Source organism: Brachypodium distachyon, chromosome 4 (genome assembly GCF_000005505.3).
Source record: "Brachypodium distachyon strain Bd21 chromosome 4, Brachypodium_distachyon_v3.0, whole genome shotgun sequence".
NCBI lineage: Eukaryota > Viridiplantae > Streptophyta > Magnoliopsida > Poales > Poaceae > Brachypodium > Brachypodium distachyon.
The window spans coordinates 17,366,851-17,393,734 of record NC_016134.3 but is presented as its reverse complement, the minus strand read 5'-3'; the positions used below and the strand labels follow the sequence as shown (position 1 = coordinate 17,393,734).

General features: G+C 46.2%; 3 protein-coding genes across 3 annotated transcripts; all 3 read right to left on the bottom strand.

Annotated features, from left to right (window-relative positions):
- Window positions 1-14,741: 14,741 nt before the first annotated feature.
- LOC104584972 (CASP-like protein 4D1) lies at window positions 14,742-16,078 on the bottom strand. Its single transcript, XM_010240831.2, has 3 exons — window positions 15,820-16,078; window positions 15,430-15,568; window positions 14,742-15,344 (listed from the first exon to the last, which is right to left on the bottom strand). Exons 1-3 carry the CDS (start codon window positions 15,987-15,989, stop codon window positions 15,102-15,104), a joined length of 552 nt encoding a protein of 183 aa, XP_010239133.1. The 5' UTR covers window positions 15,990-16,078; the 3' UTR covers window positions 14,742-15,101.
- A 2,551-nt stretch (window positions 16,079-18,629) lies between these two features.
- Window positions 18,630-20,637, bottom strand: LOC112268825 (CASP-like protein 4D1). Its single transcript, XM_024454996.1, has 3 exons — window positions 20,379-20,637; window positions 19,246-19,384; window positions 18,630-19,146 (listed from the first exon to the last, which is right to left on the bottom strand). Exons 1-3 carry the CDS (start codon window positions 20,543-20,545, stop codon window positions 18,895-18,897), a joined length of 558 nt encoding a protein of 185 aa, XP_024310764.1. The 5' UTR covers window positions 20,546-20,637; the 3' UTR covers window positions 18,630-18,894.
- A 338-nt stretch (window positions 20,638-20,975) lies between these two features.
- Window positions 20,976-24,759, bottom strand: LOC100844617 (flavonoid 3'-monooxygenase CYP75B4). Its single transcript, XM_003577427.4, has 2 exons — window positions 23,760-24,759; window positions 20,976-21,809 (listed from the first exon to the last, which is right to left on the bottom strand). Exons 1-2 carry the CDS (start codon window positions 24,705-24,707, stop codon window positions 21,165-21,167), a joined length of 1,593 nt encoding a protein of 530 aa, XP_003577475.1. The 5' UTR covers window positions 24,708-24,759; the 3' UTR covers window positions 20,976-21,164.
- Between the last annotated feature and the right edge of the window lie 2,125 nt (window positions 24,760-26,884).

Here is a 26,884-nt window from a genome sequence, read left to right as displayed (position 1 = left end):
TGCCCAAAATTGCAATTGAAAGATTACGAGAGAGAGAGAGAGAGAATGTGCAGCACTTAATCTCATTGATAACAACTGGTACAATATATAGAGGTTACAATTATAGGGAGAAGAGTGCGCAGGAAGAAACTAGACTCTCGGATCTTAACAAGCAAGAGCAAGTCTATAGCTAACTCTCAACAGAAAACTACGAAGGAGAAAATAAAAGAAATGAAGACTGCAGCCGTAGCGGTTAGACAAGACAGTCTAACAGCAATATCGAAGTATTTACCTTTTTTCAGATCAGCGGGAATCGAAGTGTTAACCTTATATGATTTAAGATGCATGGACATCGAGTTTCATATTGCTGTAACTTACGAAGTGCAAAAACTATACACGTACATAAACACCATATGTATTAGAAATATGCATTTCATTCATCCACTTTCTATTGCATAAACCAGTGGCTACACCATTACAATATCGCTTTTGTTATAATAGACCTGCTATTTTTCCCAGTTAATATCCATTTCTCTATAGGAAAGATCGATAGTTGAAATCTCCGCATATGGTGCAATTGCACCCAAGGAAAACATGTCGGCGCTGGGAATCTCAGGGCATGCCGAGTCCTTGTAGTGCGGGCCGCGAGGGCCCTTTGGTCCCGAAGCCCGGGGCTCCGCGGGGACGTCTGGCCTGACGCCAATGGGCCCTTTACGTCAGCGAGTCACGGGACTAAAGTCGACTTCATTTTTGTTTTGGTTGTTGCTGTCCACGTAGAAATTGATTTAGAAGCCGAAAAGAACTAGCTAACGTAGCTAATGTTGGCAGATGTCAGGGCCGCATGGCCTGCTGTTGCGGGGCGTGCCAGATGAACTTCTTCCGGAGATCGCTCCTGATTGTATGAACTTTGATAAGTAATGAATCTCTTTTCCCTGAAAAAAAAGAAAGAACTAGCGAACATGAATACGTGATCAGCAAAGCTGCCACCGGCCAGAAAAGTCATTAGAAAAATAAAAAATGACCCCTTGGATGTCGTTCCTGTTGTCACCAAAAGCACAAAGTGTTCATGTGGCTCCTCATGATTGACAGACTTAACACCAGAGCAATGCTGCACAAGAAGAACTTCCACCTTCAGTCATACTCATGTGTTCTTTGCAACAGAAACACTATGGAGACAGAGATCATCTCTTCGTCCACTGTCAATTTGCCAAGACTTGCTGGAGGTACATTTGTCCCAACTTCACCCCTGGACAAACTGTCCATGAAAATATTCAGCCATCAAACAAGAACTTCACGTGCCATTTCACATGGAAATCACAACTGTTGCAGCATGAAGCATTTGGAAGATCCGCAACGACTATATCTTCAATGGGATTACTTCATCTCTTTACAGATGCAGAAGACTATCTAAGGAAAAGCTCAATTTGGTTTTCCATAGAGCAAAGAAAGGACTATCATGCTTTTCAAACATGGATTGATAGCTTTAGATAGCTCTCATTTACTTGTAAATTTGTCCATCTGTACATAATTTCATTAATAAAATTACAGCAATAGGTCTTATGACCTAAAGCTTTCCGTCAAAAAAAAAGCAAGCTACCCTTGGGGCGATCGAAGCAAGAACGCCCGCCGCGGTCAAAACAAGAAAATAAACGCTTGATCCCATCGGTGGCCTAGCAAAAATAATCATCAGCTAGCTCCACATACATAACGATCACAAGAGCGCCAACGCCCGGCGAGTGATGCGATGTCAACCAATACGGGCTCGCCGTCGCACCGCGCGTCCTCCTCCCCATGGCAACCCTCCTCCTCCGGGGCCTCGTGGGCGGGCTAATGGCTCATACCGAGCTCATGAACGATTTCAAACACAAAAGCGACCACGTGAACGAAGCTTTGCTCATCCAGACCGTGCAGACGGGAGCCATTCACCAGAACCGAAACGGGGGGGGGGGGGGGTGTAACTGCAAAATGTGCGAAACTAGCAGGTGGAGCCGGCTCTAAGCGTACTTGTCTTACCTTAAGACCAGATGACACTGCTGGGACCCACAGAGAAGCAAATTAGACTGCGTTGGTCCCACAAACTTGCCACGTCGGATCCTCCTTCAACCTGGGTGGCCCTGCCCGAACATTCTATTCGTACACATTTTTCCCATCGTGTGCCCTAGCCGCCGCCACCGAGCTGCGTCGTCGCCACACACCTGCGCCCCTCCCTTGGAGAACACGCACCTCGACCTGCACGCGGTGCCACGCACTCCCCGCACAGCCGCCGGCGCCCGCCCCCAGCCGCCTAGCCTTCCCCTGCTATCCACGCATTCGCCCGCCGCCGGCCAGGTCGTGGACTGGAAGGATGGATCGACCGCCTGAACCTGGAAGTAGGTAACTTCTTCAGTACGGACCTTCAATTTTGTTTCTTCCATGGGGATTTGCTTTAGTTTGGTTCAATTTAGTTGTAGTAGAGCGCAGATTGGTAGATAAATTTTGTGTTCGTTCTAGGACTGATGAGGACGATGGTACTGAGAACGTGCCTGTGAAGTTCCGCCCATGCATTGCGAAGCTTGATGACGGTAGCGAAGATGTAATTGAACGCAATTATATGGTCAATTTGAAAGTTAAAGTGGGGGACATCACAGTCAGGAGATTCATAGAGGAAATTGGGAAAATTGTTCATGGGGTAAAGGGCAGGAGGTTGAGTTGTGTTCATATGGGAAGCAGCAGAAGCTTGTGTGAATCACCACTACCCCTCAGCTGGTTGCGGCAATCAAATCGGGGCGGAAAGAAGATAAGGAGGCTCCAGATGTGAGGATTTATGCGGAGCTAATTAGAGCCTCTGCAGAGTCGGTTGTAGGATATGTTGAATCTAAGGCAGCAGAGGCGGTAAATGATGAAGCATTCCTAACTAGGAGTTCTCCGGTGAGGGATCCGGAGAATTGGGCCCCGAAACATGTGCCTGCCGATTTGAGACCTAGGGGAGAAGGTCCAAATGTTGATTGGAGCAAAATTATCTTAGAGGAGTCGACATGCTTTGTTCCTGAAACAATTTCAAAGGCTAAGTTTTTCGCTCTTTATGGAATTCCAGTGGACGAGGATAAGGAAGAAGGGGCAGAACCGTTACCACCCCCGCCTAGGCCATCAATTCATGTACCTTCTACAAGTTCTTCTGCTGACGAAGCTGCCTGCAAGAGGCTATTCAAGGAGGCCGGTACTGAGGTGGATGATGACCATGAAGCGAAGCTGCAGTGTGTGTATGACAAAGAGCATCCTGAGTTCGCAGTGGGCAAGATGTGGCCAACTATGAAGGAACTGAAGATGTCATTCAAAACATTTGCTGTCAATAAGGAGTTTTCCACATATACTGTCTGGACATCGAAAAGCAGGTACTGCATGAAATGCAAGGGGGTGGATGGGGAACAGAAGCCATGTCCTTGGTACATGTCTGCAAGAAGGATGCCTGATCAAACTACGGTTAGGGTCAATCAGATGCCACATGAGCATACCTGTATGACAACTGCTAGGAGAGTGACAAGGATGACTTCTCAAGCATGGGTTGCAGAGAAGGTCATGAAGATTTTGAGTACAAAACCAAACTCAACTGCCAAATGGCTTAAGTCTGAGTTGGAGAAGGATTACAAATGCACACTAAGTTACAGCACTGTCTGGAAAGGGAAGCAAAGAGCTATGAAGGAACTCTATGGTGATTGGGGTAACACCTTTAGAATGTTGTTCAACTTCAAAGCAGAGCTGGAAAAGAGGAGTCATGGGAGTGTGGTAGAGATTGATACTTATGAAAAAGATGGAAAGGTTTACTTTGGTAGGTTTTTTATTGCAATGAAGCCTTGTGTGGATGGTTTCAAAGATGGATGCCATCCATACCTTAGCATAGACTCCACTCCACTGAATGGGAAGTGGCCTGGGCAGTTGGCTTCTGCGGTAGCTTTAGATGGAAATAACTGGATGTTTCATGTTGCTCATGGTTTGTTTCAGTCAGAAACAGAGGCTGATTGGACTTGGTTCATGAGTCAACTGAAGAAGGCCTTAGGAGAAATGTATCCCTTAGCAATATGCATTGATGCACAAAAGGGTTTGGAGAATGCAGTCCACAAGGTTTTTCCACATGCAGAGCAGAGGCAGTGCTTCGGCCATCTGTGGCTTAATTTGATCAAAAAAATTCAAGGAGATGTATTTGGAAGGATGTGGCCAGCAGCAAGAGCTTACAACCCACACAATTTCCAGTATCATATGGAGAAGATCTTGGCAGCGAGCCCTGAATTTGGTGTGTATCTGAAGACTTACCATTCATTGTTGTGGTACAGGAGCGCCTACAACACTAATATAAAGGTTGATCACATCAATAACCATTTGTGTGAAAGTTTTAATGCCTGGATAAAAGATATCAAAGATCTGCCTGTCCATGAGCTGATGGACACTCTGAGGATTCGTTTAATGAATCTCTGGAATAAGAGAAAAACTCTTGCCAGTATGTTGCATGGTGATAAGCTACCATCTGTTGTCCAACAGGTGGTATGCAAGAGCAGAGGGCTTGGGCACCTTCATGTTGTCAATGCCTCCCCCGACGCTGCAGAAGTTTTAGACACTGATAAGAAGAGGAGACATGTAGTGAAGATTGACCTACATGAGTGCACTTGTCTTGAGTGGCAAGCAACTAGAAAACCTTGTCCCCATGCTATTGTGGTACTGGCAGCGAAACCTGACTCGATGATGGGTCAATATTTGCATCCCTATTACTCTATTGCCCGATTTAAGGTAGCATATGCAGGAGAGATCCCGGCACTGACTGACCAATCTCAATGGCCTGAAGTGAACATTGGATATGATCTTGCTGCCCCCAACATAGCTAGAAAGCCTGGCAGGCTAAAACACGTGCGCTTCAAAAGTTTTTTGGAGCCAAATGGAAAAAAAGGAACTAAAGGGCAAAAGAAGGGGGGCAAAGCTGCTGAAGCCGAAGCTGCAACTGATGGCCAAGTGAAACCTCCTAAGAAAAGACAGAGGTGCAAGAGATGCAGAATATTGGGCCATCGTGCTGGCTCCTGGAAGTGTGCTTACAACCCTCCGAGACCTCAAAGGTTAGCTTTACTCTTATTTACATTATTGTCATTTTGCTGACATATTCTCATATATTGCTCATGTTGATGACAGGGTGCATGGTAAGAAGAAAACTAAAGAATAGAAGGGTAGAGAAGCAGAAGAGGCCAGGAAAGCGGAAGAGTTAACAAATCCAGAAGAGGCCAAATTAGAAGATAATAGTTCAGAAGATCCTAGTTGGGATGAAGATTCAGGTTCAGAAGAATATTCTGCTACGGAAGAAAACTCTTTTTCAAAAGAAGAGCCTCTCCCTGCTGTCGACGATTGGGAAGCCCGAAATTTCACCTCTTGCCCGTGCTGAAGCTTTTGAAGAAAATGCACCTGAAGAAATTTGACCTCCTGCCCCTACTGAAGTTTTTGAAGAAAATGCACCTCGTACCCATGCTGAAGCAAATGAAGCGAGTGAAGATGATGACTTTGATCTGCTCCTGCATACTTTCATGACTATCACCACCTCTGTCCCAAAGCCAAGGAATGTCAGAAACGCTCAAAAAATCACCGTCACCACCTCCACCACCTCCAAGAAGAAGACAGGAAGCACCACCACCACCTCGAAGAAAAGGAAGTGAACTGCCTCCATTGGGAGGTTAGATAAGAATGTTTGATTTGTTGTACTGAGTTGTATTGAGTTGTACTGAATTGTTCTGAGTTGTACTGAGTTGCACTATGATTGCTTGTATTGAGTTGTACTATGACCTTATTTGAGATTTTCTTGTACTTAGAGATATTTGAGGCTTAGCTGTATTAGTCCATATTCAATTTTCTTCAAATCATTTTCTGATTGCAGAAATGGAATGTTAATGAAACGTTTATAGCACGGAAAAATTTCAAAAATCCATTGGAGAAGGTTGACTTTCGTTGACCACGTTAAACTTGGTTCATTTTGTGACTGAATCACACCAAAATGGGTCGTTTTGGAGGAACCTTCAAAAACCAACCTCCTCCAAATCATTTTTTGATTGCAGAAATGGAATGGACATGAAAAGTTAAGACCACTCATGCAATTTCAAATCCATCGGAGAAGGTTGACTGTTGTTGACCATGATTTAAATTCATTCAAACACATTCGTATCTTGAAAACTCAAATGTTTTTTTCACTTTTTCTTGCACGAGTCAAGTACTAACCATGTTTACATACTTATGATAGCTATTTCCTAACTTGAAAACCAATATTTGGTATAGTTTTGGCCCCAACACATCAAATTTAAATGAATTTGAAATTCAAAATATATGAAAACATCTCCAAATTGAAAATGCTTTTGCACACATGATATACATACCAAATGCGGTTAGTGTACAAAATTTCACATGATTTGGACAAAGTTTTGAAATTCGAATGTCAAATTAAGTTCATTTCTTCAACATCTCTCTGAGGTGAAGTACATTGTAAAATTTAGATAATGATCTGATTTTTTTTTATGTGATGAATGTATCACTAAATATTGACATTTGCAAACAATCATAATTTTCTGACAACTATTTCATATTATTAACATTTTTTTACTTTTGAGTTAAATGTAAATCACACTAATCATGGTATAACACATTTAAAACCAATGTGTTTAAGTTGTATTAGGTTACAATGGGTCCAAATAACCTTTCTTAAATTAATTTGTTGTGGTAAATGTATCAAAAAAAAGTGATTTTTCATTTACTGCCTTAAATATGTTGAAAATCCAAAATATGTAGTAAATATAGTAAATTTGTTCCAGAAATTCTGAAATTCTTTGAGAAGAACAAGTAACACATAAGGTGACAACAGAAAAAAAAATCATATGTTCTAACCTTTATTTAGTATAGGTTTGCATCTTGAAAACTCAAATGTGCAGAAATGTTTATCAGTGGCGGGCTGGACAGTGACCGACACTGATAGCCAGCAACACTGTCGGTCTAGCGGGGCCCGACAGTCGTGCTATATCAACATCCCCTCGACTGTACAATCAGAATCCGTACTACTACCCACTGGTCAGGTGCCCTGTATTGCGCCCATCGATCTCGAGTTCGATCCCCACTCGTCCCCTTTAACAAGTAAAACGGGCGGGCGGGCGGCCTCGGCCCCACAATTTTTTTTGGTCTTTATTAAATGCTCCTTAGGACAAAGGTCAACCCAGCCCTCCACTTGCACTCCATCTTCCCCGGCTCTCCCAAATCCCCCCAAATTCCCCACTACCGACCCTAGCCCGACGCAAGCTCCCCAACCTCGCCTTCCCTCTCCACTACGAGCTCAACGGCCGACGCCATGCCGCTCCGGCGCTTCGCCTGGCTCCGGCTACTGGTGGTCACCCCCTCCCCGCCTTCGATGTGCTCGGCAAAGTCCAAACCCTTGCCGCCGTCGGCGGCTGCTCATTCCGCCCACAATGCGCACGAGCGGAGCACGCTGGCCCAACCAAGAACCACCTTCGTCGTGCCGATGCTGAAATGGATGCACGCCTTGGATACGCGCCGCGTCTAAAGCAAGTCGCCGCCGCCGGCGTCATCCACGTTGCCGCCGCCGCCTTCGTCGAGCACACCATCAATGCCTTCATCCACCACAAAGGTACTTCCACGACTACCCCAGCATCGATGGGCTCGTCGATTGGCCTTGTGGCAGCACTCAATATCGGGGGCACGCCGATGCGTGTGGATGGCCCCAATGCCGTAGTAGTCGCGGCAGTGGCAGCCTCAGTGGCATGTAGCTTCGATGCCATTTGCCGCACGCCAACTAGCTTGCGCGTGGGTGTCTGTATCGCCGGCCCGTTCTTTTTGCAGGTCGATTCCAAAGGATTTGCCATAGCACGAGCAGCAGATCTAGCCGCCAACGAGCACATGGCCATCTATGCAAGCAGGAATGGACGCCAAGTTCGTCTTGCATACATTGGTCATCCAATTGATCTCACGAAGGATATCTCTTGCACGGGAGCTGTTGCAGGGGCGGTAGTCTTCGTCATACTTGAGGGCGTCCTGTTCTGGTACAGCATCACCAACTAGGAAGGAAGGAAGGGGCGAAGATGAAGACAGGGGCGGGGTGTAGGCGTCGACGAACGTCAACTATATAAGCGTGAACTAATCCAGCAAGTTGTACGTAGTAACCCCTCAGTTATATTTGACCCCTTGCGGGCAGCCCCTGTATATTTTGGCTACTACTTAACCTAAATGTATGCTACAATGTGTGTGTGGAATGCTATGATATGCATGTTAACACTATTTGCTGGGACCATTTGCTATCTCCAATCATGATCATTCAAATGTTACTTCCATACATAAATCACTAAATCCGATCGTCACTTTCATGCAATAGCACATACAAAACACACGTCCAAACAAAGTAAAAAGTGCTCTCAGACAGGGACAGGACCACACATTACAACAGGTTCAAGGACCACACATTAAGCCCCAACATCATAGGGACAGGAACCACTCAGCTACATCTTCTTGAAGAGGCAAAACAACACAGCACCCAGAGTTAGGGCAACATTGAAGCATGCCACTGCAAACATTTTAACATCATCAATCCTCTTCTTGCCTTCTATCAGTTGACACGTCAAGGCTTCTTTCTGCTTCTCTGCTTCAACATTCTTGCTTTCTAACTCCTCTATCACCTGGTCTTGGATGCTTCAACATTCTTGCTTTCTAACTCCTCTATCACCTGGTCTTGGAAAGCCAGCTCAATTTCTCGATTTATGAGCGCATCATACAACTCTTTGTTCTTGCACTTTTCTTCGTCCACCATTGAAGCAAGCAACCTATTCTGCTGCGCCAAAACAGCTCCCCTGTTTAAGCCCTGATCCTCCGCCGGCCTCGCAGGGGCTACAACCTCATCATCAAACTCATGCTCAATAAGCCAGTCCGGATCAAAATAGTCGGCATTATACTTCATACAACGACAACAATACATGAGAAATCATTCGCATACAAAAATCCAGCTGGAATATGAAATCAATTCTTGGATCAAAATAAAATAAACTCACCTTGAGCTCAGTACCCACACTGCTGCTGTCACCCGGTGCCCTCAGATGTGTGGGGCGAGACTCCGCTGGCGTCGCACGCGACGCGCCGTGGTCGTGGCGCAGCTGTCACTGCGCATCTTCAGCCCGCGAGTGGACTCACTGGCTGGCGCGCGGGACGTTGTGGTCCCTCTCGCGGATGGCTCCGGCGCTGGGCGCCGCAGGCCCCCTCAGCCGGTTGTCCGCCGACGGCCGAGGAGGCGGAGGGGGCAGTTGCGACTGCTCCTGCCGTGGAGGGGACCCCTGGTCCCCTTGTGCTTGCAACGCGCATGGCGAGGGTGTCGCGCAAGTCGACCCGGGGCTCACCTGCCTTCTTGGGTGGCATGGCGAGCTAGTCGTTGAAGATGTCATAGACGACGAAGCCGGTGTTGAAGACGATGACGCCGGCGATCACCCAAAGTTCTCTGCACGTCCCCCTACCTGGCGCGTCAGATGTCGGAGCACGGGTCTCCGGCACCAGGGATGCCGAGCACCCCCTTTTTTGGTTCGGTGGAGGGCGAGGTGATCGCTCCGGCGATCACCGGCGTGGCAATAGACACGAAGTGTGGACACGTGAATTTACCTAGGTTCGGGCCACTCGGAGGTGTAACATCCTACGTCCTGCTTGCTGTTGTATTCAAGGTTGTATATGTTGCTCACAAGGTGTCCCGGGAGTTCCCGGGGAGCTACTTGGCGATGGCTCTAACTAGGGCTCAAACTAAGACTGATCGGAACCGCTTGACCGGTGACATTTCGGTCCTCCTTTTATAGACAAGGGGATGCCACAGGTGCCAGTGCATGCAGTGTGACACGTTTCCTAGACGCGTGTCACACCCACATGAAATACATTTCTGCTCATCCATGCTGGACGCCATGCAGCGCCCGTTCCACTGTACACGGTAGAAAAATTGGTTCGTAGGGTAGGCTCCCTAGTCTTGCTAAGCAAGGCTAGGCCTGCAGATAGGACTCCTGTCGGTGCATTAAATGCATTGCGCCCGCCGTCTTGTCCTGTCTTCATTGTTCTGCGGGCCCTGCCTGCATGCCCGTGCGTGGGTTGCCGGGGTGGCCCTTCCCAGCTAGCGCACCCGGCTAGCTGCCGGGAGGCGTTTCTTCAGCTTCTCGGGACCGGGCTTCCCGAGGCTTCTTATATGCCGGCCCTTAGCTTCACCTTCACCAAGGGCCGTTTCCTTGAGGCAGGCTTCCCGGACTCATCGCTTCCCGGGAAGCTTTCCTGACGGGGCTTCGTTACTGGCGACCCACGCGTCCCGTATCAGTGGGACCCCGTGGGCCACTGGTACAACACTAGGGTTCATGTGCACTGTAGATGTGGGGGAAATTCTAAACCTAAATCCGAAATTGAGGAGAATAAGGGGAGGCAAACGGAAGAGGGAATGGAAACAAGGGTTACCTCCGGCAGGCGGAGTCGGATTCACGGATGTCAGGTCTCGTCGGTCGTCGGGGACTCGGGGTACCTCCTCGCCGCACAGAATGGGGCGCGTGCAAGCAGCTTCGTCGGCGGACGAACGGACTGGCAAGGGCGGGCGGAGGCTGGGAACGGGTGCGACAAAGAGCTTGGTGGGCGGCGAAGGGTTCCTTGGCTAGCGGCGACGGCATTCATCAAGCTGAGCTGAGGCGATGAGCGGCGGTGGCGGCGCGTGGACTGGTTGTCGAGGTTTCGCGCACGAGCAGATAAGACCAAGCCAACTTGGCAAGTAAGGGGGTCCCACCAGCTCTCGTTTTCTGTTATGTGGGTCCCACACGGTGTCATTTGGTCTTAAGCTAACACAACAACGGTTAAAGTCATCCCCACCTGTCAGTTTTGGCAAATTTGCACTTTGCCCCCTCCGGCCGCCTCCGACTCGGTTCTGGCGTTTTGCTTCACTCCTTACGATCGGGCAGAGCGATTCTTCACTCACACGGTCGCCTTTGTGTTTTAAGTCGTTCATGAGCTCGGCATGAGCCATTCCCTTGTGGGCCTCCTCTGCACAGCTTCCCGCCGCTTCGTGTCAGTGGCGCTCGCAGGCCTCCCGGCATTCGTGCAAATGGGCAGGACGTCCCTCAATTCCCTGGACCAGCACGTGCGCATGGCCAAGCACGTCTCGTGGGTGGCCGGCGTTGGACATGCGCCCTGCCTGCTGGCCATGGCGTTCGTGGCGTTCAACGTCGTCCGGAGGAAGAGGATGATCGGAGGCAGCCTGCGTGGCACAGTCTTCCTCATTTCTGCCGACGTCGTGAGTACATTTTCCGTTAATAAGCAAAAATCATGGTTTAAAGTTTAGAATAATTCTACACATAGATGAAGGAAATTATTAACATGTGGGGTAAAGGAAAACAAATTTGTGTATTTTTAATAGCAAATCGGTGCACCTCTATGGATCATGGATTCACACTTTTTTTCTTTTGCGTAGCACACAAATCAACATCTTACTCAATGAAAATTTATTTGTGTGCACATAGTAGACATCCATATATACTTGCGCATATTTTTTCAGTACTTGGAAAATGTGATTTTTCATTTGTTCAGGTTCTCTCATATACACCTCATTGCAGTTATATAATGTTGCTAAAGTTGCCCTCTATTAATATATATGCATTCTCAGTGTAACCGTAAACAATGTGCAATTTTGTGTGACATTTCTGACAACCAAGAGTTAGCAAAAGAAACACATTTGTCTTAAGCTTTTTGCTAATTCTCAGTTGTTTGAAATTAAGTCACTAAGTCTTAAATTCTTAAATTCAGAATTTAAGTGTGTAAACTTTTTTAGTTTAGATATTTAGATGAAGCAACAATTGACTGAAGTTTAAGTAAATGAATTTTATAAATAGGATCGCTGTCCGCAAGCAATTGTCAAACTGTCAAATTAATCACGACTACCTCTCACCCTTCCATTGTTTTTCCCCCTCCAAATCTTGACTTGATTCAAGGCATGTTCTGCGCTGGTCGCCACAAGAGCAGTGGCAGCGCTGGGCTTCACCGTGGAAAACCAGGGGCGGATCAAAATGTTCGATTTGGACTACATGAGATTCTACGAGTCGGTCCAAATCTCGTGCTTGTTTCTCTTGGTAGCCACCGTTTGCATGGTGGTCATCATCATGATCTCGATCTCGCTCGCCAAGTAATTAGGTTGGGGCAATATTGTTCTGGACTCTTATTTTTCTGTGTGATGGAGATTAAGCAACTTTGCTTTCCTAACAAAGCATTTGATCTACTCCTTACGGTGGAAATGACATGGAAAGTGTGCACAAAAGTTGTATTTGTAAGATATGTGAAGTTATGATTTCTTTATTGGTTTTGTTAATCCCGAGTTCACCTGAAACTAATCACTTTAAACATCCGTATCACTAAGCCCAAAATTGCGATATCGAGGTGCTAACCTTATAAAAGTCGATCTTTGTCAGTCCAAGACTGTCACAAAAGCCACAAAATCACCATAAAAGTCGTGATGTGATGGTCATGGAAACCTGTGTGGATCTCACGTCGCCAATTACGATCCATGAAGGTTTGCTTAAACCACGGGAATCCTCGCAAAAAAATCAAGAATTTTTACGAAATTTGACGCATGCACGATCAAAGATGATACCAAGACACGATATTTGGTAACGAGGTTCGGCCTGAGCCTACATCCTCGGGACATGATTACGAACGCTCCTCCCCCATTATACCGCAACACCGGCCACCCTGGACACCGCTCCCCTTGCGAGCCTATTGCACACATGCACAGGCCGAATCAAGACTCCTATCACGTCCGTTGCACCGGCCACTCCGGCGACAGGGCACCAACAGACTCCACCCGCCGGATCGCAGTGGTGATCGGCGAAGCCACCCGTGGCCGTTGTCACTAAACAATAGTCCATGCCACATCCACCAAGGTCAATGGCAGTGAGATTCGACGGCAAGGGAGAGGACCTTTCCACGGCCGCAGACGCCAACCTACCGGTGCAACTTGTCGTCTGAAAGGGAAGAAAGCCTTCCCCCGCCTCATTGTTGACAGTTGATTGGCAATATTTTCCATGCGCGTCTCCTCTTTAAGATCAAGGCTGGCTTGAACCCATATGCATGGAAGGTATACAACTCTAACCTTCCACTACTGCAGAAAGGCTTATCAGTAACGGTCGAAAAACAACATCAGCAACGGTGTATATATACATCAGTGGCGGGCGGGCCGACACGACCGTTACGGATGTATATATCATCAGTAACGGTCGCGTTGCCACTGATACATTTTCGGTATTTAAAAAAATAATTAAAACCACATGAAATACACAGAATTGTATATATAACACAGCACAGATTGTATATACAGCACATCACATAAAAAATACATATAAAGCCGCATCACATCACATCATTTAAACCATACAAATGTATATAAAACCACAACATTTAAAGCATATAAAAAATACAAAAGTATCTCACTTCACGACATAGATTACAAAGTGTCAAAATTTCATAGAAGCATAATTAAAAAGTGTCAAAATTCCATAGAAGCATATAAGAATACAAATGTATCTCATTTCAAGCTAGGTCCTAATGTTGTGGGTGAACCGACACCACTTGTTCCACGTGTTCGTAGAAGTCCCACTAGGCTTGATGACCCCATTGTTGATGAGATGGGCGAACTCCCTTTGAATGTTATACACGACCCATTTAGGTCGGTGTCCCATTGTCATTCGGGGCCGCGACTGACCCCTTTCACTCAGGCTTGAACATGCTGACATTCTCCATAAGGATGTGACAGCAGTAGTAGCCACAGAACATACTGCCAGACGGCTGTTACTGGCAAGGGAACCTGTGGTTGTGGTGAAGCTCGTCTTTATAGCCTTTACCAGTTAGTTTTCCCTTGGTCGCCACTTTCCAGGCAGTGTTAATGAGTGATTTGATGGGTTTCCAGAACCTACCTCGAACACCCTTCTTCGGAAGTAGTGAATCGAAATAGTACACCACGGACCAAGGCAAACAAATGAGTAGTGTGATCCAATGGTCTCTGTTTTCAAAAAAAACAAACTTTAGTATCTAAGGGTGTATAAGAAAGACTGAATTAGAAAAAACAAACGGTTCATATATAAAATTGAACTTATTCCAAATTAAGGAAGAAGAGGATAAAGTCGTGGTCCGCATATTTCTAGAGACATGCCACCAAGTATTTAGATGTAAGGGTTCTTAAGGCATCCTTTTCTGGCTCAAGACCGATGTCACTGTAGTTGAACATCGCAGGGTCTAGAATGGCTACTTTTTTGACCTTCATTCGGTGCAGTTTTCTTATTTGGTAGGCAGACCACAACCTTAAGAGGTTGATATCAAGCTTTTGGCGATTTAAGAGGTGGAACAGTTCGTTGAACTCCACACCAAAGGTGATATGACGTTCCTGAATGTTTCCGGTTTTTTTTTCAAAGAAGCCATAGTCTTGTAGTAGAATTCTATTAACGTGGACAACCCTAGAAGACCATAGACCTCCTTGCATCGCTCTCTCCCAATCTCAAATAAATGAAACCGTACTGGAAACAAGTTATCGAGATCGACCGAAACTCTACATTATTCGCTGGGTTCCATGCCGCATCTATTTGGTTGGCATATACGGTTTCATTGTGGTAAGACTATTTATTGTCTATTGATGCCGACCCGTTATGTACTTTTTATAATATAGTTGTAGATAGATAGAAACATAAATAGATAGATGGATAATCTGGACGGTTTGATTCTTTCAACATGAAAACTCCGCTTGCAACATTTATTTGTTTGTATGCAATATTCTTACAACATTAGCCTGCAGAAACAACACAAAAAACATGAAGTATTTTAGCTAGGCCCATGTAGCAAAACATTATGGGCATGAAACAAATCCCCATCTGTTGCAGCAGAACACGACGGAGTATTGGTGAACTGAGTGCTTATTAAATGTACACCAAGAAATTATCAATCCTGGCCTGTTCACTTAAACAGGGATCGGAGAGGATTGGGAGGCAACGAGGAGGAATTGAGCGGCAAACCCCGTTGTCGACCGCTGTTGATCCCCGCCCGGGAAGGGGTCAAACGAATGAAGCCTCAGCGGGAACTAATGATCATCACTTGACGAGCGCGTAGACGGAGATAAGTACCACGGCGGCCACGGATTTGGCGGCGACAATCACGAGCGCGGCTGCGGCGTAGCCGCGCACCAAGAAGCTGTCCATTTTGCTGTGGTACTCGGAGTTTTCCGCGCGGTCCCTCGCGTTCAGCCCGTTGTAGTCTTCGTCCATGGAGCGCTTCACGTCGTAGCTCAAGCCGAAGCCAGCGCCCGCGGCCGTCGCGAACGCTAGAACGAAAACCTGGAGGAAATATATTCACACGCCAGAATGTCAATGACCCGCCGGGAATGGTTACAACTGTTCCGTAGCCAGCAAACGTACGTACCACATCGGCGCATATGAGGAACAATGCCACGTTCGTGGTGCCTCCGATCACTTTGCTCCTCTTGGCGATTGTGACTCCCGCGAGCGGTATCTGCAGCAAAGTGTAGGCGCATCCAACCACGGCGATGCCCAGAAGATACCTACAACACGCCCAAAAAAAGAAAATGCACGTACAGTACTAAGTTTGCGATTCTGTTTGCACATGCGGGTGACGGGGGAATGGCGGTTGGTTAGCACAAATGAACTAGTTTTTCCAAAAGTGACATGATTTTAAAAAATTTAGTTCATTTGATTAAACTAATTGATTAGGATGAGAGGATACCCCTTAGGTCACATTTTTGCACCTTTAGCAACCTTATCACCAAAATTACACGTACGGCAGCTCACTCACTTGTACGAGTAGACGTCCTCGAAGCTGAAACTGAAGGTATCGCCGGACGGGAAGGTGACGTTGACCTTCTTAGTGACGATGAGGACGATGGATCCGGCCAGGACGGCGAGGACCAGGAGCCGAAGCGCCAGGACGACGGACGGGAATGCGATCTTGGAGGAGGACGCCATCGATCGTCGCAGCGCAGCACGCCGACTGACAGATAGATGCACGGTATATATATGCTGACGATGGATTATGGATAATCGATGGATTGATTGATTGACCACTGCTCTTGGCCTCAAGCAGCAGGGAGACCCATACGTTTATATAGCAAGGGAAACCGTGTGAGCGCCGCGTGGCAAGGCTCGCGCATGGATTGGTCAGCTGGGGACTTGGGACTGACGAAAGATTTTTACTTGGTACGGTCGCCAAGCTAGCTAGGAGCATGGTCGTCGTTCCATGCAAGGAAGGAGCTGGACCATAATGTATATCGTGGGGATACCGAAGTGCAAGGACGAGAGCGTACGCGGGAGCTCTTCTACCGCGCGTCCGCCGATCCCTTCCTCGCCGGCGTACGTTTTGTTTCTTTCCTCGGTTCTTTGTTCAGCTGGAAAGGTAGAAATTTGTTTAGTTTCTGAATCTTTGTTTCAGCACGGCCGGTAGTTAAAGAATGTGATTTAGTCGACTGATAACGTCCACTTGACATCAGAACGACGTCCATCAACAGAGGAGGCCCTCCCTAAAGTGGATACAGACGAACGGCGCCCGTGCGCCTCGACGCACTGCTAGTGCTATCTGGTCCGTCTCTTTCGAATCGTCCGGCTGCACATTTAGCCCAGTGAGAGTAGTGGAAAGCAGGCTAAAGTCGTCGTATTTCCTCTTTTTGGCCCATGTTCGTGTACTTTTCTGCCCAATATACTGGGCCAATGTGGTGGGTAGTCTGGGTTGGCCCAGGTGGATTGCTTCTAACAGTGGGCTGCAACATGTGGATGAAGTATGTTCCCGCTTGCGTTGAGTGGCTTCCGAAGATTTGCTCAGGACATTGTGCCAGTCTTTCGTGGGCCAGAGCTGAATAGATCATGACTCCGTAGTAGCTTGCATTTCTCAGTCGACAAATGCAAGCCATCCGTCTTGATCCTTCTCTTAACTCTCTATTCTGTGGGCGCTGTTTGATTTTGTATCGTTGCCTGCGTTCCTTGACTGGGCTTAGTTTTAGTGGGCTTTGCTTGTGTAGTCATTGAACAAGTAGGAATCCTAAAATATAGGATAGTACTTTCTTCGTTCCAAAACATAACTCACAAATTTTTTTGTTATATCAAACTTTAAAATTTGACCAATCTTATCATAAAAATACCAACATCTACGATGCTAAATGAGGATCATTAGGTTCATTGTGAAATTACTTTTTCACAATATCTTGCTTTGACACTAAAAATATTGATATTTTTGGATGTAAAGCTTGCTCAAACTTCAAAAGATTTGACAGTCAACAAAAGTTACATGTCCTCCACAGCAAATGTGAGCAATGAACATGCATGCACCAGCTACTATAATAATTTTTCTTATAGTCTGGTTAAGATAAATTGAAAAAACAATTATGTATCGTATATAAATTTAAAGATAAAGATAAATAATAAGTAGTTGCAAATCTTAAAGATGTACAACTTGTTAGATATATTCACTTTAAACACCCTAGTTTAAGCATGCCACATGCAAGCATCCTGTACAGAAGTATTGTCTTTAATTTAAGCACGTGTCTGGAGGTCAATTGCCTGAGAAATAATAAAAAATTTAAATCTCAGTCACAAAAACTCAATTGTACATCAAAAATATTTACGTGCAACTCATTCAAAAGAACTAAATTGCACATCAAGAAATGTTGTGTGCAACCCACCCACAAAAAAAAAATACATGACAAGAAACTTAATGTGCAACTCAACAACCCAAAAAAAAAATTGCACATCAAGATGGTTACCTGAAAATTTCAATAACACATCCATATGAGGAAGTAGGAAATTGATCCAAAAACTCACTTGCACATGTGGAGCAGTCGTGTGCGAATGGGCTTGAAAACTTAATTTTACTTATCTGTAACTATTTCTCACGCAACTTAGAGTTAGCAAAACTTTAAACAAAAACTTCTAACTGTTTTGAGTGTACCCCTTGTATCAGTCTACTCGGATTTTATTACAAACAACAGTGTATGTCTCTAGGGATGCAAACGGGATCCCGCGAAAGTTCCGCTTGTAGTTCATTTTTCAAATCTTCTATAAATTTTGCTTGGAATTTGAATAAGAGATTTGAGAATTGAACTAGAAGCGGTACTTTCGCGAGATCCCGTTTGCACCCTTATATGTCTCCCCCTTACATGACCTCTTTTATTGCATCAACACGAAATCCCAAGAAAGAAAATCCAGTAAACAAAAGCGTGGAGTTTTACAGCCATTTTGGGTGGCGTCCAAGGCTTAGGTTTAAGGCTGGCTGATTTCCTGGTCTCTTGTTTTATTCTTGAGATGTAATTTTGGATGATAATATTGTGTTGAACTTTAATTATATGATGGATGTATGCATCGATTGATGCAAAGGCCGAAGAGTTTCCCTCCTTTTCGAAAAAAAAAAGTAAAAACAGAAGCGTGGGTTCAAAATAAAGAACAAAACAGAACCAATGTCCAATAAGAAAAAGGCTGCAAGGTATAAAAGCCCACGATGTATCACAACAGGCAGAACAATTGGCGTAACAATACCACGCGACAGATTGACTGACAACTTCTTATTTCTCAGCCGCCTGCTATTTAGCAAAATCAAATTAGAAAATACTCCTTACCATCTGAAAATGAGCGAGTAATTTATTATTAAATACACACCAACAAATTATCAATGGCGGAGCTGAGAAACACCAATTGTGGTATAGACGCGACACACTCACACACACACACGTGTGCAGATGGAAAGAAACGTAGAACCTTGAGATTGACGAATTCGTCACACGTTTCTAATGTGTTAGTGACACCATTCTAACAATCCATTGATTGATTTTCCATCGGAGTATTTAGTTACAGAGGATTATTACATGTTTTACCGATACTGAGTTGGTCACTTGATCAGCGCGTAGACGGTGATAAGTACTACGGCGGCCACGGATTTGGCGGCGAGCAGCACGAGCACTGCGGCGGCGTAGCCGTGCACGAAGAACCTGTCCACGTCGCGGAGGAGCTTGGAGTAGTCCGCGCGGGCCTTGGTGGCGCCGTCCAGCTGCTCGTCGTACTGCCCGTCGAAGAAGCGCTTCGCGTCGTAGCTCAAGCCGAAGCAGGCGCCCGCGCCCGTCGCCAACGCCACGGAGATAACCTGCAGGAAATTAACGCGTGCCGGCCGGGAATAATGAGTCCATGCGTATAGTTGTACACTTGTACCTGCAGGAAATGTATGTATGTAGTGTTACCGTACCACATCGGCGCAGATGAGGAACAGTGCCACGTTGGCGGTGCCTCCGATCACTTTACTCCTCTTGGCAATTGCGACTCCCGCGAGCGGTATCTGCAGCAAGGTGTAGGCGCATCCGACCACGGCGATGCCCAGGACATACCTACAAAGTACAAACAGACAAAAAAAATTAAAATTTAATCAACTATAAATTAGTTTATTAAATTCGTCTTCATAATATATGTCTTGGTCGTATACTTATTTGATGTTATATATGTTAGTACATTTTTTAGAAACTTAGTCAAACTTTAGAACAAAGCTAGTATATTATAAACAACGTTTTGTACATGCCCAATGAATATGAGGTCACTATGAGTTTAGCTGAATTTGAGTTAACAATGATAGGATATGATTACCCAACTAAGACGGTCTACCAAAGTGTATTTAAGCAAATGAACCTAGAATCAAGAAGAATTAAATGGGCTCCGCCGAGAACCACCACTTTATGGAATGGTGGAATCATATAGTCTCGGCTTCATATATTGATTAGGGATGCAAACGTGGTCCCACGAAAGGTTCATTTCTAATTCAAATTTTAAGCAAAAAATTCAGTATAGGATTTGAGAATTAAATTAGAAGTGGGTCTGTTTGAAATTTGAATAAAAGATTTGAGAATTGAACTAGAAGTGGAATTTTCGCAAAACCCTGTTTACATCCATAAAGAATGTCACACTTACACGAGTGGTGTGTTCAGCAGAAACCCAGTTACATTGATTAGGCGATTTTATCATGGCGTGATTACAAGGCACGCCCTCATTTGTGTTTTCGTGTGCTGATGCTTGTTCACTTTGGGTCATTCTTGCAACTCTAAAACCAAATTCCGCAACAACAAAAATAACTCCAAAACCATATGTTTCCCTATATTTCCAACATATCAATTTAGTCTTAAATATTTTTTTCCGAATAATTTAGTCTTAAAGTTCTATTGAAACCTTGCTCTATTTTTACAATCGTACCCCGAAATTTCACTGCATACCCGCCATAAATGGCTTAGGTTCCGTTACGGCATCGCAACGAACAATATATTCACGTTTGCTAGTAGCTTATTATCACCAAATTTTCACGGCTCGTATCGTATTCGTACGTAGGTCACTCACCTGTACGCGTAGATGTCCTTGAAGCTGAGGCTGAAAATCTCGACATCCACAAGGTCGACGCTGACCTTGTTGGTGACGATGAGGGCGATGGATCCGGCCAGGAGGGCGAGGGCCAGCAGCCGAAGCGCCAGGACAACGGACGGGAACGTGATCTTGGAGGACGCCATCGCCGCAGCTAGCTATCGGTAGTTCGATCCGGACGGCTACAGTTGATTAATTGATCACTGCTGATCTCCTCTCGCATGAGGCCCGTGTATATAGTCAGGCCGCCAGTGCATGGTCGGTCGTCTGGGGACTTGGTATTAACGTTACTAGTCTGGCTCTTAGGTAAGGACGCCATGGAGATGGAGGGGCATGCTCGTCGTTTTCAAGGAGCTGGACGATTTGTCGTGGAGGATACCAAGTATGCAAGGAGGGGAGGGCGTGGGAGCTAGCTCTTTTGCCGCGTCCGCCGCTCCATTCCTCGCCGGCGTACATTTGTTTTTTTCCCTACGTTTTGTTTCTTCTGGAAAGATAGAAATGTGTTCCTTGTTTGATTTGGCACGGGTAAAAGAATGTGATTTAGTTGACTAAGCAAGCAACCTCGGTCAAAGAACATTCAGAACACAAATACGTCTGATCTTTCAAGCATACCGGTCATCAATTAATTACAACGATTGATCAACATATTTCGGATCAATACACAAGGATGAATGTTAACAAACAAATACACACACGTCAACAATTAATGTTTCATCCCAAATTTATTTGGTACCCGGACCGTATAAACCTCTTCATATTTCACTTCTACACAATCTCATATGCCGATGGGAGCAGCCTTCGCACGGGGTGGACCATCAACGGCATGGCCCGCTGCAGCAGCAGAGAGAACGCCTCCTCCATGTTCAGCTTATCCGGCGTCTGCCCCGCCGGCAGCTCCCAATCGAACGCGTGCACCAGAGTCGCCGCCGTAATCGTCACCATTCGCAGCCCCCAGCTGAGCCCGGCACAGATCCTCCGGCCAGCCCCAAACGGGATCAGCCCGAAATCAGCACCCTTGAGGTCCACATCAGCATGTGACCCTCCAGCGAGGAACCGGGAGGGCCGGAACTCGAGCGGGTCGGGCCACAGGGCCGGGTCGCGGGCGATACCCCAGATGTTGACGAGAAGCTCCGTGCCCTTGGGGATGCGGTAGCCGGCGACGAAGCACTCCTCGGAGGCCATCCGCGGGAGCGAGAGTGGCGTGGATGGGTGCAGGCGGAAGGTCTCCTTGATGACGGCGGTGAAGAAGGGGAGGCGCGGCAGATCGGCTTCCGAGACGACCCTGGCCCGGCCCACGACGGCGTCCAACTCTTCCTGGGCCTGCTGAAGGAGGTCTGGGTGCCGGATCAGCTCCGCCACCGCCCACTCCACTATGGTTGAGGTCGTCTCCGTACCCGCCACGAATAGGTTCTGCAGAGATAATATAGCAATTGCAGATAAATTCTTGCATGTTTAGAGAGTTTTAAAATTTTATTGGAGATAAATTACGGTTCCCGTCCAAATGCCACAGATGTTACAAAACTTTGGTTCATCTAATCTGTGATGAAAAACAAAATAATTTTTTATTTGACTTCAAATTTCAAGACACAAACATTTTTTTGTACACATCGAGACACAAATTTTGAACAAGCTCAATATAACACCTTGTGGAATTTTGATATTAGCGTGTACTTCAAAACGACATTTTATAGCTGAAAATGTTGAACACGTACAGCCATATGCAAGAGATAACATAGGGGTATAAATTAAGGACTGAACATTTATGACTAAAGATGACAGCAGGAACAATTGACATTGTTGGTTCACAACTCCAATATGGAACCGCCGACCGTGTCTTTGCCAAATCGGCAAATCATCGCTATGCAACAAAGAGCCCTGTCATCAACGATCGGCTGGAAAAAGCTTCACGGCAACGATGTGCAAATGGTAATTGACTAAGTAACAGACAGATGATATCTACGACAGACTCTTAGGCCCAGTTTGATTAGCCTTAAACGCGACTTTTGATTTTTGAATTATAAGCCACGGAATTACTTGCCTTTGAGTTTTGGTTTTTGAATTGATACTGTTAGATGACAGTATAAGCAAAAAGTCCAAATAAAAAACAACTAAATATATGTTTTTGTGACTTATAAACGAAAAGTCAAAATTCACATTTAAACTTAACCAATAAGGCCTTAGACTCTGGACCCGGATTTTGTGCACATGGTGATCACCGCACCTGATATCTGGTCCGTGCATAGTCGCATGTGGATCTATGCCTGTGGTGACTTCGTCAATTTCAAGATGATCTGCCGGCGGCACAGTCTCTCGGAGATGCTCATAAGGGTAGGGTGTGCGTGCGTGCGTTCTTAGGGGTGAGTGTACGTGCATATGTGTGTGTGTGATTGCTTGCGTCTGTACTGTGTTTTCTCAAAAAAATGTGGGAAAGTACATTACGCGTGACCCACACACGTGGGATTCCATTCGCACCCTCCTTCCTGCCAATTGCCATCCCGTGGCTCCCTCCCTCCTCTCGGTCTCTCTTTCTCCCATCGCCCCTCTGGTATACAAGTGCATTGTCTAGCCCTTACCATAAGATCAGTATTTTGGTTGCGTTGGCTAGCGCATGAAGCTCTTCATGGTATCAGAGCCGAATGTCTCAAGTTCAAGTCCTGACTTTCATAATTTATATTAAAAATTGATGTTACCCCCTCCGTCTTACTAATTAGCTCATTAGAAATCACTTAAAACTATGTGAAGTCTCTAATTTCGCCCCCTAATCCCAACCCGTCCCCTTCATGTCGAATTCCTAGGTCCGTCCCGGCTGCAGTATCACAAAAGATGGGTCCCAAGTGCAATATGCTTTTCTAAAATCCACCGGGAGAAGTTATAAAGATTTCACATATTATTTGCATGTTACTTGATCTATGTTTAAAGACAACATATCAAGTCAAAACTTTTGCTCACTGAATTTTTTTGTAAAACATTCAATCTTGTCCATATTATTTCCCTAAAAAAACGGACCAGATAAAAAGTAAAAGGAGATCTAAGAAATTAGTACAAATGTCATTAAGTCATTGCACGAAAGAGGCATCAGTTGGTGTTATTCCGGTTATTTTGAGAGGAATTGTCAAATTAAAATGTAAGAATCCTAGATACATATTTCAGCTTAATGTAAAATTGTGGTATGTATACTCCATCCAATTCATAAAAAATATCGTTCATTTTATATTAAATTAAGTCAATACAAATTTTGGAACGACGACACTTGTTAGCATAAAAAAAGTTCGTCCGGGAGGAATCGACAAATTAAGCAGGTACCTACATGTAGCTACATATAGCTAGAGCGACAGCGACGTGTGGAAAGCGAAAACATACCAGGACGAGGGCCTTGATGTCGGTGTGCGTGATCTTGTCATCCTCCTCGCCGCCGGTGAGCGACTTCTCCTCCTGCATCATCCCGAGCAGCAACCCCAGCAGGTCCTTCTCCTTCCCATCCTCTCCGGGCGCCATACCGCACCCGCCCTCCCTCTCGGCGATGATCCCGTTCATCATGTCGTCAAACCGGCGGTGCAGCTTCTTCATCCTTGCCACCACCCCTTGCGGGTCGAGCCACCGGAGCGCCGGCACGAAGTCCCCGACATTGAGCACCCCGCCCACCTCCATCACCTCCAGCACGATCTCCTTGAACTCCCTCGCTCCTTCGCCACCTGCCGCCGCAAACACCCTTCGCCCCACCGCAGCCCGCGACAGCGCGTTCGTCGTGCACACGTTCGCCGCCTTCCCCAGCGCCACCACGGGACCGGCGCCGCTCGCGGCGGCAGCATCGGCAAGCGATTTCACCATGAGGGATGCCTCCCGCTCGCGGAACCCGCGGAGGTCGTCGAGGGCGCGGGCGGAGAAGAGGTTGACGGCGCAGACTTTCCGCATGGCGCGCCACCGCGGGCCGTAGGGCCCGAAGACGACGTCCTGGTAGTTGTACGCCATGTGCTCGCCGCCGGAATTTGGGGGCCGGTTGGAGAACTTGGCGTCGTTGGTTCGCAGGAACTGCTCCGCGGCGCCCGCGGATCCGGCCACCACCACCACGGAGCTCCCGAACCGGAGCCGGAGCACGGGGCCGTAGAGTTTCGACATCTCGTGCAAGGTCTGGTGCGTCTTGCCGCCCAGCTGCGGGAGGTTCCCCAGCACCGGCCAGCCCCGAGGCCCCGGTGGAAGCCCTTTGCCGGCGCGGGAGAAGAAGAGGACGTAGCATATGGTCAGGGAAATGGCCAATGCGGAGAGGAGAGCCGGGAGGAGGGGGACGTCGAGTCCGTCGAGGAGCTCCATGGCTCTGTGCTGTTGTTGGTGCACGGCAAGTGTTCGACCGTTTGCTCATGTATGGGGAAATAGGGAATCGAGGCGAAACGGGGGTAGGTGGATGGGTGGCATGTCACGTCAGGACCCAGGAGACAAACATCTTTGCTCACGCACGACCATTCATATTTGTGGGTGGCGCGTACAGTCTGAACAGTATCCCTGAACAAGCATGGGTCAGCCATCAGTAGGTTGATCCGGTGTACCCTGTGAGTTTTCCTATCTCCATCTTTCTCCGGGTGCGTTTGGTTTTTGGTCCACATTGGTTGGTACTCTGTATTGGGCACGCTGGAATTTGAAACTATTTGACTTTGTTTTTGCCAGACGGGGAATACCTTCGCCATAACATTACAATCAAATGATGTCAAAAAAGGGAACTTTACAATCAAGCTGCCTCGCCTGATATGTCAGAGGCCCAACATGCTATTATTCATAAGGGTAGTGTTATTGTCTCGAGTAATCACAGCAACGACACCAAGATTTGTTAATGAGGTGGTTACAGCTGAATAATATCCCTGAACAAACATGAGTCAGCTATCGGTAGTAGCTAGATCAGGTAGACCCTGTGAAGCTATTTGACTTCGTTTCACAAAGGGGGAATCTCTTTGCCCTGAACTTCACAATCATGTTGCCTGGCCGGCCCGATCATTCTGGGTAGAAACTGAGGTGAAGATAACGCAAACTCTAAAGCAGCTGATCTTGCATTTTCATTCACGTCGTAAAGCGCTTGCTCTTGCTGCCACCTACCATGATATGATCCTACCGACCACTTCCATCTTGATCCATGTCCCTTTACATCCTTTCTTTCTCTCTTGTTGGTATGTTTTATCTGACTGTAGATGAATGACCTGCATGGTGATGTCGCTGTCATTTTCTTGGCAAAGCACGTACGCCAGCGGGACCTAACACCTATTTTTTTTATATTTTTTCGACTTACACTTGACGTCATGCTAGGAGAAGGCTGATGAATCAAACTGGAGTACAACACACTCCGGAACAGGGGAAGGCGGATATTCAAAAAGACGCCTCCGGAGTTGGCTGACGGATGTAGGTAGTACGTGGGCTAATCTGCGAACCGTAAATTAAGCACGTTATGAATCGAAGTTCTGATGCCCAAATCCTCGTCTTATTCTTCTTCTCGTATCTCTACGTGCATCTCAGGTTTCAACTTTCAACACTACTTCAAATGCCGCTATGTCCAGAAAAAAAAAAGGTTTATACGGATCAGCCTCTCTCCTGCTTCCCCCACGGTACAGCAATATATACAGGAAAATGGTTTGCGTGTACTTTCATGTTCACAACTCAGTAGGTAGCGTGAAGATATAAAATTCTAAAATAAAAACTTGTTCAAATGAGAGCAATGCTCTGGTTGAAGAAGTTCCATTTCTTGAAATAGAGTACGGCTCGTAGAGCATCGTATAAAGATATTGAGTAAATTTTAGAATGCCGCATCTTTTGTGTTTACAATTTTATAGAACCACAGCTATCGCTAATTGTCTCATAGAACAACTATTCTTCGGACGGACATTCTCAGTGAACCCAAATCTGCTAGATTAAGCCTTTTGATAAGGTTTTTGATAGTCGTGACCCACATGTTAGATGACATGTGCCCCAGCTGGCCGTTTTCTTGGACACATCAGATTTGGACCTGACCTGCCTGGCATGTTTCCTTTGACGATAACCGTGAATATATGAAATCTAAACACAAAAGGTGTGGTTTTATAAAACATACTCAAGGTTCTTTGTAATAGACGAAAGACAAACCCATAAATGTTATTGTTGGAGACGCACATTGATCATACGAGAACAAGCAATCACAACAATGGCACTAAGATTTGTTAACCGGTTCAACAATCTCGCCTACTCCACATGACATGCTTAACGGGTGCTCCTCCACATGTACTAAATCGACATAGTAAGCGGCGCTAAATTCCCGCTTAGGCCACCATACCGCCGTGCCATGACTGGCCCGGTCACCTTTGCCACATGCGTCCATCGTGATTTTGTGTTTAACACTTTAGCCAACAAAGTTTTGCCTAATCCATTTTGGTTGTTCGTTGCATTATATATTAGGCAGATATAAAAAGCGTTTGAGTCAAACATGAATGATAAATTTTGTTTTAGCAAACTCTTCTGTTCACCAAAACATA

What these genes read in the sequence shown, in the direction of transcription:
- LOC104584972 (XM_010240831.2), bottom strand. Translation starts at nt 15,989, where the DNA reads ATGGCGTCCTCCTCCAAGATCGCATTCCCGTCCGTCGTCCTGGCGCTT. An exon ending in GAGGACGTCTACTCGTACAA is followed by an intron (nt 15,569 to 15,819) that starts GTGAGTGAGCTG and finishes GGCGTGTTGTAG; the next exon opens with GTATCTTCTGGGCATCGCCG. An exon ending in TCCTCATATGCGCCGATGTG is followed by an intron (nt 15,345 to 15,429) that starts GTACGTACGTTT and finishes TATTTCCTCCAG; the next exon opens with GTTTTCGTTCTAGCGTTCGC.
- LOC112268825 (XM_024454996.1), bottom strand. Translation starts at nt 20,545, where the DNA reads ATGGCGTCCTCCAAGATCACGTTCCCGTCCGTTGTCCTGGCGCTTCGG. An exon ending in AAGGACATCTACGCGTACAG is followed by an intron (nt 19,385 to 20,378) that starts GTGAGTGACCTA and finishes TGTACTTTGTAG; the next exon opens with GTATGTCCTGGGCATCGCCG. An exon ending in TCCTCATCTGCGCCGATGTG is followed by an intron (nt 19,147 to 19,245) that starts GTACGGTAACAC and finishes AATTTCCTGCAG; the next exon opens with GTTATCTCCGTGGCGTTGGC.
- LOC100844617 (XM_003577427.4), bottom strand. Translation starts at nt 24,707, where the DNA reads ATGGAGCTCCTCGACGGACTCGACGTCCCCCTCCTCCCGGCTCTCCTC. An exon ending in ACATCAAGGCCCTCGTCCTG is followed by an intron (nt 21,810 to 23,759) that starts GTATGTTTTCGC and finishes TTATCTCTGCAG; the next exon opens with AACCTATTCGTGGCGGGTAC.